This window comes from Nanorana parkeri, unplaced genomic scaffold (assembly GCF_000935625.1).
Source record: "Nanorana parkeri isolate BGI_ZX_2015 unplaced genomic scaffold, ASM93562v1 scaffold854, whole genome shotgun sequence".
NCBI classification, from domain to species: Eukaryota; Metazoa; Chordata; class Amphibia; order Anura; family Dicroglossidae; genus Nanorana; species Nanorana parkeri.
The window spans coordinates 21,040-34,754 of record NW_017307122.1 but is presented as its reverse complement, the minus strand read 5'-3'; the positions used below and the strand labels follow the sequence as shown (position 1 = coordinate 34,754).

At 45.8% G+C, this 13,715-nt stretch overlaps 1 protein-coding gene across 1 annotated transcript in view; it reads left to right on the top strand.

Moving 5' to 3' along the window:
- WNK3 (WNK lysine deficient protein kinase 3) overlaps positions 1–13,490 on the top strand; it is a 108,570-nt gene extending 95,080 nt beyond the window's left edge. The window contains exons 19-23 of the mRNA XM_018565498.1: positions 48–175; positions 2,558–3,069; positions 7,832–8,043; positions 10,103–10,305; positions 13,072–13,490. Of these exons, the coding sequence (XP_018421000.1) occupies positions 48–175; positions 2,558–3,069; positions 7,832–8,043; positions 10,103–10,305; positions 13,072–13,386 (1,370 nt within the window). The 3' untranslated portion in view covers positions 13,387–13,490. The remainder of the gene's footprint in view (positions 1–47; positions 176–2,557; positions 3,070–7,831; positions 8,044–10,102; positions 10,306–13,071) is intronic.
- Positions 13,491–13,715: the final 225 nt, after the last annotated feature.

Below are 13,715 nucleotides of genomic sequence, written 5' to 3'. Positions count from 1 at the left end.
GCGTGGGAAGTTGGACCTTTTTTTGTTTTTTTTTTTTTTTTTGGCAGCTGATGAGGATGGCACGAGACGGGAAGTATCTGATGCCACGCAGAGAGTTGTAGAAGCACTGGCTGAATGTGCCTTGTCCGAGGGGACGACCTCTGGAACCAGTGCCTTCAAGCGTGGGCGGTTTCAGGTGTGTGGTCTAATCATGTTACCTAATGTCAGTCTGCATGCAAAGGACTTTTACCCGCTCAGCTGTTTACAGGAGAAAGAAATGCCGCTCTAAATCATTCTTCCATCTTTCCTGCATTACTAGGTCCTGCAAAGAGCCGATTGTTAGGGGTCACAAGTATAGGCACTCAATTTATTTTTACAAAATGTGTCACTATGGGCAAAATCAAAAATTACATATGTAATATGTCAGTAGTATTAAGGTCTGGGCTTTTTTTTACCTTAATGCATTCTCTGCATTAGGGTAAAAACGGCCCAGCACCTTTGTTCTACCCCAGTCCCCCCCACACATACCAGTCAGCTGCGCTTGTCCCCGCCGCCGGTCCCAAAGCGATCCTCCGTTCCCCGAACTTCCGGGTTGCGGGGGTAGGATACTGATGACAGAGGAGCCATGGGCTCCTCCTGCCATCAATCGAAGAGGGAAGGGGCGTGGCCTGCCACAGGGCTTTGTGTGTCTATGGACACACACAGCCGATGTGGGCACGGGTGCCTCCATTAGAACGATGGTGGCACCTGTGCGGGGGGAAGAGCATGGCGGGGACCCACTAGAAAATGAGGAATGAAGAACTTTGAAAGAAAAAAAGCAACAGCCTCCAGCAAAGGAGGGTCCACTTAAAGGAGAAATAAAAACAGAGCAGTCCTGAGTTCCCCCATAACTGTTTTATTACTAGGTAATACTGGCAGTAGATCCATTGGGGGGGAATGCATCAAAACTGGAGCAGACAGAATCTGAAGCAGTTGCCCATGGCGACTAATCAGCATCTTTCTTCAGTTTGCTCAGGTAAGATATAAAAATTATAAAGACAGCGAAGCTGATTGGTTGCAGTGCAAATCTGCTCCCATATTTTGTCTGCTCCAGTTTTGATAAATTCCCCTCATTATTTTTTCACTTCATGTACCAGACCAAGCTGTCTGGCAAAGGTGGCTGTTACAGGGTTGGGAAAAACCATATTACACTGGCAAAGGTGCCTAGAATCTTCAGCATTTGTTGATATGGGTTACACCTTCTTCCAGAAAACAAAATGTTGCTTTAACTACTTATAAAGTGTTTATTTTATCATCTGTTGAGACACAACTTATTATTCTTAAACGAAGGCCTGCCCCTTTAAAGCTCAGGCCCCTCCCACCTCACCAGTTATGCTTGGTGTCCTTAGGACAGCAGTTCTCAACCTGTGGTTCACGACCCAAAAGTGGGTCGCAGTCCCCTCTTGAGTGGGTCGCTGCGTCCCTTCTGCTGCGCGAGGTGAGAGGCTCCTGAACCTCCTCCTAGCACAGCAGTGTCAGTCACTCCCTGGCTGCCAGATGTGGCTGCAGCAGTCAGCGGGGATAAGCAGAGGGAGGGTGCGAGTGGGAATGACACATGGACAGTAGGGGGAGGAGGTTCCCTTCCCGCGGGTACTGCTTCACTGACTGCCATGGGCCGTCTATCATTCGGCCAGGAGGGGGCCCATCGATGCATGAATGCTGGCTGTGCTGAGTGTCTCGGCTCCCATTGTCTGCTCCATCCACTCTGAACACTTAACTTTCCCGTGCGCTGTCACCAGGCTCCTGCTGTGAATGAGCAGCATGTCCTGCCCTGAGAGCCGCTCCGACCCCTCTAATCCCGGCCACCTATTTCTGCTCCTGGCTGCTTTGCCTATTAAGGAGGCTGAGCCGGCCACCTAATCATGGGGCTGCAGCCCTTGGAGTTCAGTGACTGCTACCTCCATAGCCCCTGGCTCCGGTAGAAGATCCAGGCACCCAAGGGCAGTGCTGGAGAGATACAATAAGTGCATTAAAGACCTGATCGCTGCCAGCAACAATGAGCGAGACCTGGCCCAGGGAGCACAGGAAGAAGGATGGCACAGTATGGTGGGGTGGGGGGAATGGCACAGAATAGTGGGGGAAGGATGGCACAGTACAAGGGGGGAGAGAGGGGCTATGCAGGGGGAAGGATGACAGTATGGGGGGGAATGGTGCAGGACGCGGGGGTGAGGTTGGCACAGTACAAGGGGGATGGATGGTATAGATCAATCATCTGGTCAATGCTACATCCTTGGTGTACATCCATCAAGAAGGCACCAGATGCCAAGCATCTCAAATAGAAGTTGAACTACTTTGGCCTGTCATCCCTATGCCTATCCCTCAAAACTCCAGCCCCAATGCATGGGTTAAGTGCTTGTTTTGTCTAGGGGAGTCAAATAAAACAGATATACTCACCTGATGCTCGGTCCCCCCTGGCTACTAGACTGGTCCCCGCAGCCTCTTCTCAGCTTGGCAGGTACAGTGATTGACAACTGTTGTTAGAGCGTATTGGTTTCAAAGTTCTAATGGGTTTTTTTTGGTTTGTTTTTTTTCTCTGCAGGTTGTTACTGTCCCGCAACAAGAGCAGCGCAGTAGTAATGAACCTGCCGGTGTCCCTCCCACATCCCTGCAGACACAGAAAGCCATCCCTTTTGAAGAATCAGGGTCTGCTGAAACCAAAGCAGAGGAGACGCCGCAGTCCGCTAGCACGGCGAGCGAGACAGATACCTCTTCTCTAACCCCAGACCGGGAGCTAGAAGAAACCTCTGCAACTGGCAGCAGTGCTCAGTCTAGGCCTACACTGTGGATGACAGATGGCAACAAAGAAGAGAACAACTTTCCAAAGCAGCCAAGTAGCGATTCTGAATTGTCTGCCGCTCCCAGCACAGGGCAGGAACTGGTCGCCCGGCCAAACAAAGTACAAGAGGCTGAACAAAACTCGCATGGGGACAAGGCATTTCCCCAAAAGCAAAACTCCCTTCTGTACTCTCCATCATCTCCCATGAGCAGCGACGATGAGTCTGAACTAGAAGATGAGGAGTTGAAAGGGGAGCTGCAGAAATTGCGAGAGAAGTTAGTGTGTTTTTTATTATATTTCCGGCTGTTTTCTGTCATTTAAAACTTCTTAATGTACTGTGGAGGGTTTGCCACTTTCTGTCAACTGTTTTCTAATTTTGGCCCCCAGCATGATGATTTGCTAAATGGCTACCTGCATTTCTTCTCAAACTTCTGTGCTCCATTGCTTTGTGTGGTGTTATGTTTGCCAAAACCTCAAAATTACCTAAAAATGACCTCATCATGAAGATGACAGGTTTTCAGGGACCTGTAGACCTAAGGTTAGAAGCCTTCCTTAGGGCCTTTCTTTTTCTTAGAAGGTCTTGCCTGCTTTCATGACCATGTCAGTTAGTTGGACTTTAGCTGTCTGGTTTAGGGGTTGTTCACGTGATGTCCGGGATCTGTCCAGACCAGAACAGTTTGCTCCTGCACTAAAAATGCATCTCAATGTATCTGTGTTTTATGGGCTCCAGTTCTCACCAGCAGCAAAAATACTGCATGTCACATTTTCTCTGGTCCGGAACGCGCCGGAAACGCACTGCATCTAACTGGAACAAAAAAAAGAGGTGCACCGAAATGGAAATTTTAAAAACGAAACCGAAATAAAAAAAGTCAGGCCGAAACCGATACCGAAAATGTTTTTATTTTTTTAAATATTTTATTTTTTATAAACTTTTTAATTTTTTTATATTTTTATTTTTTATTAAATATTTTTATTTTTTACTTTTAGGGGCTTCGGGGAAATATTAGGGGTCTAAACAGACCCCTGATATTTCCCTTTTAAAATAGAAAAGGAGATTGAGAACACAGAGTCCGCAATCTCTTTTTCTGTATCCCCTTTTATCAATGAACAGGAATCCTTTATGAGTGTTTCTGGTCATTCATAACATGAGAACATTGTTTACTGAATGAATGATGTAGATCACTCCAATTCATTCATAATTGAGGATATAGTTAACATACCATATCCTCAATTATGTACACACACTCAGCGATCACTGAGTGTGTGTACATTGCTTTTCTCTGACACGCTGTCACAGGAGGCTGAGCGAGGGGTGTAGAGAGGAAAGCCCAGCCTCCTGTGACAGCGCTGTATCCGCCCCCACACCGCTCTGCCGGACTGTGATAGGCGGCTGAGCGGTGTGGGAGGAGAGACGCCGGCCGCTCACAGCGCTCTCGTCCTGCAGTGCTCGGCAGGCTGTCAATTTCTTTTCTCCCCGCTGGAACACAGAGCAGGAAAGAAACCAGGGATGTGCCGATATATATCGGCCAAAACATGGCTCTTTCGGCATTATGCCAAAAGTGCCATTTTTGGCCGATATGTTTCGGCGCCAATATATCGGTGCATCCCTAAAAAAAAGTGTATTCTTGCTCCACTTTTGATGAAGGGCAGAAGTTACCTCAGAGCAAGAATCTGCATACTAACAGCCCCCCCCCCCAAAGAAACTGGAACGCGGTGAAAACGCATCAAAAACACGCTGCACACATTGCTCAGCGTCTGCAGATCTGCTCCAGATCTGGACCAGAAAATGGTGTGAACAAGCCCTTAAAACTTGGCTTGGGACCCTGGACCATCTGTACTCCAACATCTGAATGTTTTGCCTGTGGCTTTGCACTAGTATTGATGGATTAGCTTCTTCAAATATCCAAGATGAGCCTTCTTTTGGTATACAGTGCATTCACTTTTTTCAATTTTATTCAATGTTGCAGCCTGATACTAAAGTTGTTTAAATTCTTTTTTTTGTTCTCGTTAATCTACACTCAGTACCACATAATGGCAAAGTGAAAACAATTTTAGAAATGTTTGCAAATGTATGAAAAAGGAAAAGCTGATATAGATCGCATTGGCATAAGTATTCACACCCTTTGCAACAACACTTGAAATTTAGCTCAGGTGCCTCCTCTTTCTCTTGATTATTGCTGAGATGTTTCTACACCTTGATTGGAGTCCACTTGGGGTAAATTACATTGATTGGACATGATTTGGAAAGGCAAGCACCTCTCTATAGAAGGATTCACAGCTGGCAATGCATACTGTATCAGAGCAAAAGCCATGAGGTCAAAGGAGCTGCCTGCAGAGCTGAGACAGGAATATTGCAAGGCACAGATCTGGGGAAGGCTAAACAGAAATTTCTGATGCACTGAAGGTTTCCAAGAGCACAGTGGCCTCCATAATCCTCAAATGGAAGAAGAACCAGGACTCTTCCAAGAGCTGGTCGCCCGGCCAAACTGAGCAATCGGGGGAGAAGAGCCTTACTAAGAGAGGTTACCAGGAACTCGATTGTCACCCTGACAGCTCCACAGATCCTTTATGAAGATGGGACAAAGTTTCAGAAGGGCAACCATCACTGCAGCCCTCCACCGATCTAGCTAGATGGGAAAACACATGAAAGCCCGCTTGGAGTTTGTAAAAAAGCACCTGAAGGACTCTGACTGTGAGGAACAAGATTTGCTGGTTTGATGAAACCAAGATTGAACTGTTTGGCCTCCATTCTAAATGTTATGTCTGGAGGAAACCGTGCACCGCTCATCACCTGGCCCAATACCATCCCAACAGTGAAGCATGGTGGTAGCAGCAGCATCATGCTGTGGGGGGGTTTTTCAGCAGCAGGGACTGAGAGACTGGTCAGGGTTGAGGTAAAGCTAAATGGAGCAAAGTACAGAGATATCCTCAATGAAAACCCTTTTCCACAGCGCTCAGGACCTCAGCCTGGGCTGACATGACAATGATCCTAAGCACACAGCTAAGACAGCACAGGAGAGGCTTAGGAACAACTCTGTGAATGTCCTAGAGTGGCCCAGCCAGAGCCCTGACATGAACTCTATTGAACATCTCTGGAGAGACCTGAAAATGGCTCTTCACCGACGGTCCCCATCCAACCTGACTGAGCTTGAGAGGATTTGCAAAGCAGAGTGGCAGAAAATCCCCCAATCCAGGTGTGCAAAGCTCGTCACGCCATACCCAAAAAGACTCGAGGCTGTAATTGCTGCCAGAGGTGCTTCTCCAAAATCTACAGGGATAGGATATCTTTAGCTTCTTAGTAAGAAATGATATATATTGTGATGTTTGGGGAATATAGCCCAATGATGAGCGCTAGGTGACCACTCCTGAAGCCGACTTGAACATAAACAAGACAGTCTTTATTCTTCTTCAACATAAGGCCCCATTCACACTGAGCGATTTATCGCGCGGTAATTCCCGCGATATCACGGCTATTTACCGCGCGATATCGCTCTCCAATGCATGGCAATGGGGCTCTGTCCGTCGCTGTCGCGGGTTGTGCGTCGCTACAGCAGGACCCTTTTTTGGAGCGGTTTTTGCCGCGATTCTAGCTTGCTCAATGCAAGCATTTGCGCGATATCGCGTAAAATGCAAATCGCACGACAAACGCGTGATTTGCGAATCGCTCAGTGTGAATGGGGCCTTAATGAAGCGGTACAGTTCATGCACTTCTTATAATAATCCGCTTTTCCTCAGCATATACAGTCCTCAGCACACCTCTGTGTGCTACTCGCACTGCTCACCCCTCGTGAGCACTCGGACTGCTCTCTCAGCAGTGTGTCCAGCAGGTCCCTTGGGTCACCGACCTCTCCTAGCCTTCCCTGGCTGTTCACGTGCGTCCAGCATGCACCCAAGTCTGCTTGTGGCTATCTGCCTCCTGCACGCCCACACACAACTCTCCCTGGAGCTCTGGGCTGGCTTCTTAATGAGAATCCTCTCAGCCCCTTGATCAGCCCAGGCAGGTCATTGGCAACACCTAGTCCCAGGACTGGAGATTTCATCCCAGCCAGAGCTCTAAGAAATCTCCAGATCCCAGCTAGAATTCTGAAAACTTGGGAGAATCTGAAAGGCCAGGTCCTTCCTTATAAAATGGTTTATACTCTGGATCCTCTCAGCCCCTCTGACTGAGAGTCCTGGGTGCCATAGTTGCCAAACTACATAGTAGTCCTTTCAGGATTTTCAGGAACAAAGTGTCAGTGTAAAGGTAGGTCTATCCACCACCCAGCCCACTGATACTTTCCTTGCTCTTGAAAACAAGGCGCTGGATTTGGACCTGCGCTGAGGTCAGATTGGAACAGGACACAGTGGCTTTGGTAAGGCTGCTTTCCACACAACAGGACACCTTTAGCTAAAGGAGGCACAGAGTTGATCCATGTGTACAAAGTCCAATAAGAGCGGCAAACAAAATATTTAAGAGCCCAAATTCCTTTAATATTAGTACTAGTTCACAAGAGGATAACAAACCCAAACACTCTCCCCTTTCTTCAGGGCTCAGATGTTAGACCTCCTCTATCACTGTTTTGGTGCTTTCGTTTTTTAATAGATTTGCTTCACTCAGTACCAGCAGCGTTCTCCTGACAGTGACTGCTGGCATCTTGTAACTTACAACTGAGAAATAGTTTTGCTGTTGCATGCCATCTCTGTGTCCTGCCATTTACAACATGAGAGCCCTGAAGGGGGAAACTTTTTGAGCCCCCAAAACACGTTAGCTGTTTTGTGCGATCCTATTGTGAACTAGTATAAAGGAATTTGGATATTTGAACCTTTTATTTGGTGCTCTCATTGAATTTGTTCTCCTGAATAGGTGGAGTGACAGTGCCTCTTTAATCTTCAAGACATGTCTGTGTTTCTCTGTCTACATATGCTTGCACATAATATGAAAGGAGAGAGGATGGTCAGGGACAGATCGACAACTGCAAAGCATTAGGAAAACAGGAGTATTTTGTTTCCTGCTTACCTTTTTATATATTTCTTTTTAATTGTTCCTTCTTTTCACAGGCACATTCAAGAGGTTGTAACTTTACAGGCCCAGCAGAACAGAGAACTGCAGGAGGTATACGCGCGCCTGCGTATGTTTAGAGAGAGCAAAGCACAGGTCTCCGATACTTCCTCCCAGCCAATGTCCCCCCGTCGTCCCAGGTCACTAAAATGTAAGCAGCGGAGCAGGACCCATTCTTTCACGCACATGGACAATGGACTTGTACATTCAGGTGGGTGGATTAAACTTAAAATACATGGTAGGCTTGTTTATAGAAAGTGTCTCCATCAGTGGTACTTGGTACCATCGCTGTTGGATTTATGGAGCTGATCTCTAGATTAATACCGATGTTTGGATTATGGTTGTGCTTAGGGTCAGATTTAGGCTTTGAAGTTAGGTGGCCGTGGTCCACGGCTAGAAGGACTGCCAATGGTTGGGGTAAGGGGGTCCATGGAAAGTAGTTGGGGATAAAGTTATGATTTCTGTGAAATGAAACCGCTTCATTCTCTCATCCAGAAATAGCCACACTCCAAGGGTCTTCACCGAAAATAAGTCTTTATGGAGCAAATACATACTGTAAAGGTCCTCCCCATGTATGCTCAACCACTAATGCATCTCACCATTCTGGTGCGCTTCATTTCTTGTTTGACTTGCTTGATTGTAAGATCTATTGTGAAAAATGTACAGGCATGCACAGATTAAACAGCCATCAAAGAAGAAACCTTGACATGTTTCGCATGAAGTGCTTAATCCTAAAATGGCCGCTCCCTTGCAATAGCAAAGTCTTTGTTGTCTAGAAAGTTTATAGTTTAAGTGAGATCGCTTATGGGTAACTTAGAGGAGTTGTAAAGTCCCAGCATATTCTTTCCTGGTATAATATCAGCATTGTAATGGGAATACATACTAGAGTCGTGTTTGATAATACAATCAAAGCTTACTTGGAGAAAAAAATCCCAGTAGGGCCGGAGTTTGGCTACCCCTGCCTTAAACTAAAAACGTTCTGCATTGATCTATGGCTAATACTCGACTACTCTTTTGATAGGTTTTTAGGTTTAGTGTTTGCTGCTTCAGAGTGTGTGTGTGTACACAGTTTAGAGAAGGTTTTTTTGACAAAACTTCATGTTTCTAAAACTTTTGTCTTCAGAAGCAAAGTTTTGGCTCATGCAGATAATTTCAGACTCTGTAAAGCTTCACACTCCAGGGTAAAGCAGACCTTTTTATGGGGGACACCAGTGAAGTAAGACTAGAAGCACATGAGAAGAGGATTTCAAATTTTGTTATTTATTGAGCAATACGCTGGACCCTTGGCTTTGTACACTGTAAGTCCCTGTTCACACCTAGTCATTTTGATGCTCAAAGCTAAGCACGACCAAGCTCTCAACACAAACCCCATTCATTTCCATAGCCCCTGTTCACACCTGAGTTTTGTTGCAAGCTGTATAACGCTGAGTGCAGGAAAAAGTACATGAGCCTCTTTTTTTAATTTTTGCCACATTACATTGTGTCTGATCCCGTGGACTTCAATGGAAACGGCTGGAAAAGCATGACACAAGCGTTTTGCAAACATGTGCGTTTTTGCACACGCTTGTCCATTCACCGCAATGTCTGTCAATCTGCTTGTTAAACCGCGTGCCAGAATATACAAAACGCGTGCGAATATGCGCAAAAACCCTGACGCCTAGCTATGAACCTTACGTTTTTTGGGGGGAGAAAAATATTTCTGCAAATGTTAGCACTGACATTTGGTTCATGTCACTATAAACACAATTTTTTTTTTTTAAATCTATATTTAATAAATGGATCAAAATGCTACATTTAAGAGGAAGCCGGAAGATACTGCAATCTTGATTCTATCATACCAATATATTTATTTTCATAAAACATTTGTACCTGTTCAAAAATACTTTGTATTTCCCCATAAATAGAAAAAGGGTTATCAATATTTATTTTAACAATCAGTTTTTTTTTTCAAAAACTTTTATTCTGTTTTCGCGGCCAACCCCCAACGGGTATAACCGTACCTTACCATGACATACAATACAAAGAATACGAGGTTTTCTCACAGCTAACCAGAAATAACTTTCCAACATTCCCGTGCTGGTTGCCCCATTAACTATAAGCAATATTATACAAGTCTTTTGTTGCTTCCATACTACCCTGCTATTTCCCTAACATCCTTGCTTATTACTGAGTAATAGACTAACCAATTAAGCAATTAATAACAATTTGTAAAGTAATGATGGTGAAATGGCAGGCTGCAGTCTTGATGACATTTTCTCTTTACTCTTCAGACCAACAGGGCACTGAGAGCAATTCGGATGCTAGTCAGCAGTCGGTCTTGGGGAAGAAAAGCATGTTCACAGATGACCTGCACAAATTAGTGGATGACTGGGCCAAGGAGAATGCAGGCAATGTCCATCAAAAACCCAGCCTGAATCAGATCAAACAGAACCAGAATCGGTCAGATTCAGAAAACTGGAATCGGGTTCATGAGGTAAGAAAGCAGTGCTGGTGTGCTTGTCTGGTTTACAATCATATTCTTAAACCTTTGTGGCCCAAGCAGTTCATATTATCTCATTTAGTTCCGTTTCATCCAATGTATACATACCCTGTTTCCCTGAAAATAAGACCTACCCCGAAAATAAGACCTAGTACTATTTTTGGGAATTGCTAAAATATAAGACCTACCCCGAAAATAAGACCTAGTTGTGACCATTCCCAGGGCCGGTGGTGGCATAGGGGGAACTTGGAGAGGCAGGAGAGAATCAGCGGTGCCAACGAAGCCAGAGCGAGAGGCAGCACTGGAGGGAGCAGAGCCGCATAAGCCGATGCTTCCTCTATAGCGCCGGCTCCTGTCACAGGCGGAGTGATACCAAATGCACTCCACCTGTGAGGAATCCATAGTGAAAGTGCGCTTCGCTCATTCTGGCCAGCGATTGGTTAGCAAATTTCTCTTGGAAAGGTACGGCAACCCTGATTGCCCTGATCACCATATTTTTGTACATGAATACATGTAGACTTTTCTACAGGAATCAGTGCGGATTGTTGTAAATTTTAAAAAAAAAATACCTACCCCGAAAATAAGATCTAGTGTGTTTTTTGGAGACAAATATAAGACTGTCTTATTTTCGGGGAAACACAGTAGTTAAAACTTTTAAGCCCAGTTGAAATCTTAATTTTCCCAAGTCATCTTCCAGGGCAGCACCTCAGAGAGAGAATCCACCCCCCTAAACAGGAAACACATCATCCACAATTAAAATAAAAGGGGCAGTACAGCCCCACCACCTCAGTTTATTGTGTTCCCTCCGGCTTAACAGGAGCATCATAACCGTTTGTTCTTTTCTCTATAGGCCTGCGTGCTAGTTGTAGGGGTCTCCCAGTGTGTGCTCCCCAGTGAATCAGGGACAGTGGACCTGGGGGGTTGCATGCCTGGGCTTGTCCTAGGATTAACCTCCCAGGTTATCCTATTATGGGACCATCTATCCCTGAGGTTTCTTATCCGCCTTGAGGAAAAGCAACCATCCCCGGGTGCATATCGGCTCTAGCAGAGCTTTCCCTTACTCACATTTGGACAGCACAGAGGCAGATTCAGGGACGGCTGGGTAATATGCAGGTATCAGGTGGACACTGGCCAGAGCTGTAAGGACCATCATATAACCCCTCTCTCCAGGATTTGTGTCCTTAGGATGGATGTCTCCTCTCTACTGAAGGAGACGCGTGTAGTTTAGTTACAGGCTGTTTGAGTTCCTCTCTTGGCCACAGCTTCGTTCCCACAATCAGAATGTCTCTTCTCCCTCTGAAGGATCTCGCAGGGGCTCCCTCCATCTTGTTTTACCATCACAAGGTGGATCAGGTCATTGTGAAAGGGAAGGATCCCCCTTTTCCCGTAAAGGAGCACTCGAATAATCTGTCAGTACCTCTTGGGCTTTTCGTCTTCATGCATCTATGCTGCAGATTTGCAAGGCCTTCATCGGGTCTTCTGTTCATACATTCACGAAGTTCTACCAGCTGGATGTTGAAGGATCTGCTGATAGATTTAGCCATTAAGTGATGCAAGCTGCTGTGTCAAGTTAGGGTTTTCCCCCTGTTTTTTGATATGTGGACCTGTTGGTTGTTTTGCTGCGTTCCCCACACCTCGGTTCTGTTGCTTGGGTACGTCCCAGTTGTTTCTGAATCTGCCTGTGTCCTGTACTGTACGATCAAGAAAATAGGATTTTTGAGTTACCAGCAACATCTTTCAGAAGCAGTGATTGCTCTGGTGGCTCTAGGGGAACAGTACACCCTGATTTATGCCTTTTTGTCCCCTTAAACTTTTGTTGCCTGCCTCTGAAAGATCGAGGGGCAGGCATTCCAGTGACTCATTGCCCCGCATTGGCCAGACGGATATGGTAAGCTGATCAGGTATAACTTTATAGCAGATTCACTGTGGGTCCTGCCAGACGGGTTGGATCTGCTGCCCCAAAGAATGATTTACCACCTTACTACTTGTTCGCTGGCTTTAACGCTATGGCTGACCAAGCTCAGGTTTTGTGTGTCATTGGCATCAGAGTCTGTAATTTCGCACATTATCAAGGCTTGGAAGTCCACTTTGTGCAATGTGAAGTCCACTTTGCGCAAAGTCCATCATCTGACATGGAAGGCATACTTTACTTGGTGTGAGTGTAGGGACTTTAACCCCAGGGCTTTCTCTGTGGGATGAATCCGCTCTTTCCTGTAGTTGGGTCTGGACCAGCGATTGGCTCTCAGCACCATCGGAGGTCAAGTCTTTGCATTCTGTTGGCTCTGAAACAGAATTGGGTTCTCCTCATCCCCCTGGAGAGGTTATTGCTATACGATGTACACCTTAGTAGAGTATTTAATCAAATGGGGGCTGCAATGAGGAGTCTTGGTGTCCCTTCGCTGTCTTGGTGCCCAATCCTGCAGTCATTGGGGAAGAGGCCGGTCACATGACTTTGACTGGTAACGTGAACAAGACCTCTCTCTTCTAGCACGTTTATGAATGGGGCTTTGCTTGCTTCAGAGTTACCAGGCAAGTGAAGTTCTAAATAAGTGTCTGTCCTTTTATAAATGCACAGTTTTTTTCCAAGCTGCAATATGGCCACTGTAAGGCCATGTCCCTGCTTTATAACTGGTCCCCTTATCTTTTTTGATGCAGACCCTGTGGGCACTGTTATGATGTATATTGTGAATGTATTTAATATGGCTTGTGGATGTTTTTTGCCATCTCTTATTTTGATTGGATTTTTTTCTTCTTTCCTAGAATTCATCAGCTTCCCCTGGCTATCCACCGACCTGGATTCCCACAATATCTCAGATTCACGGGACTGTTCCTGCTGCTATTTCTTCATCTCTTGTACACCCAAACTTTCCAACAGGAGGAATTCAACCATACCCAGCACCACACACCTGCCAGTTCAATGCAATGGGCAGCACTGGCTACCCAGTACAATGGCCTACCCAGACACCAGGCCTTCCCGCACAGCATCTTGCAGCATACCAACCTGGAATCGGGATGCAAGCATTTCCCTCTGCCACAGCGCAGAAAGCTGCTACAATACCATCATCCCCCAAATGATCCCCCAAAAGACATTGGCCTGTTCTCTGGGATACATACCACCATGCACCCATGCGCTCTTGGTTTAGTGGTTTTAGCCTACCCGATTGAGGATTGGCTGTGATGCAGAGGATATGCTGTAATTTTTCTCCTCTGTTTTGGGGGTGGTTTTTTTTTTTGTTTTTTTTTTAAATCCCAGTAAGTGCTGTGTTGTGTGAATTGGATTTATAAGTAGCCGATCTGCTACATCTAGTCACTCTCTACAATGTTGTTCACTTTTTACATTTGTCGTGGATGAAAATTCCTGGTGCCATACTGGTTTATGAATGTTTTCCAGCCTACAACAGAAG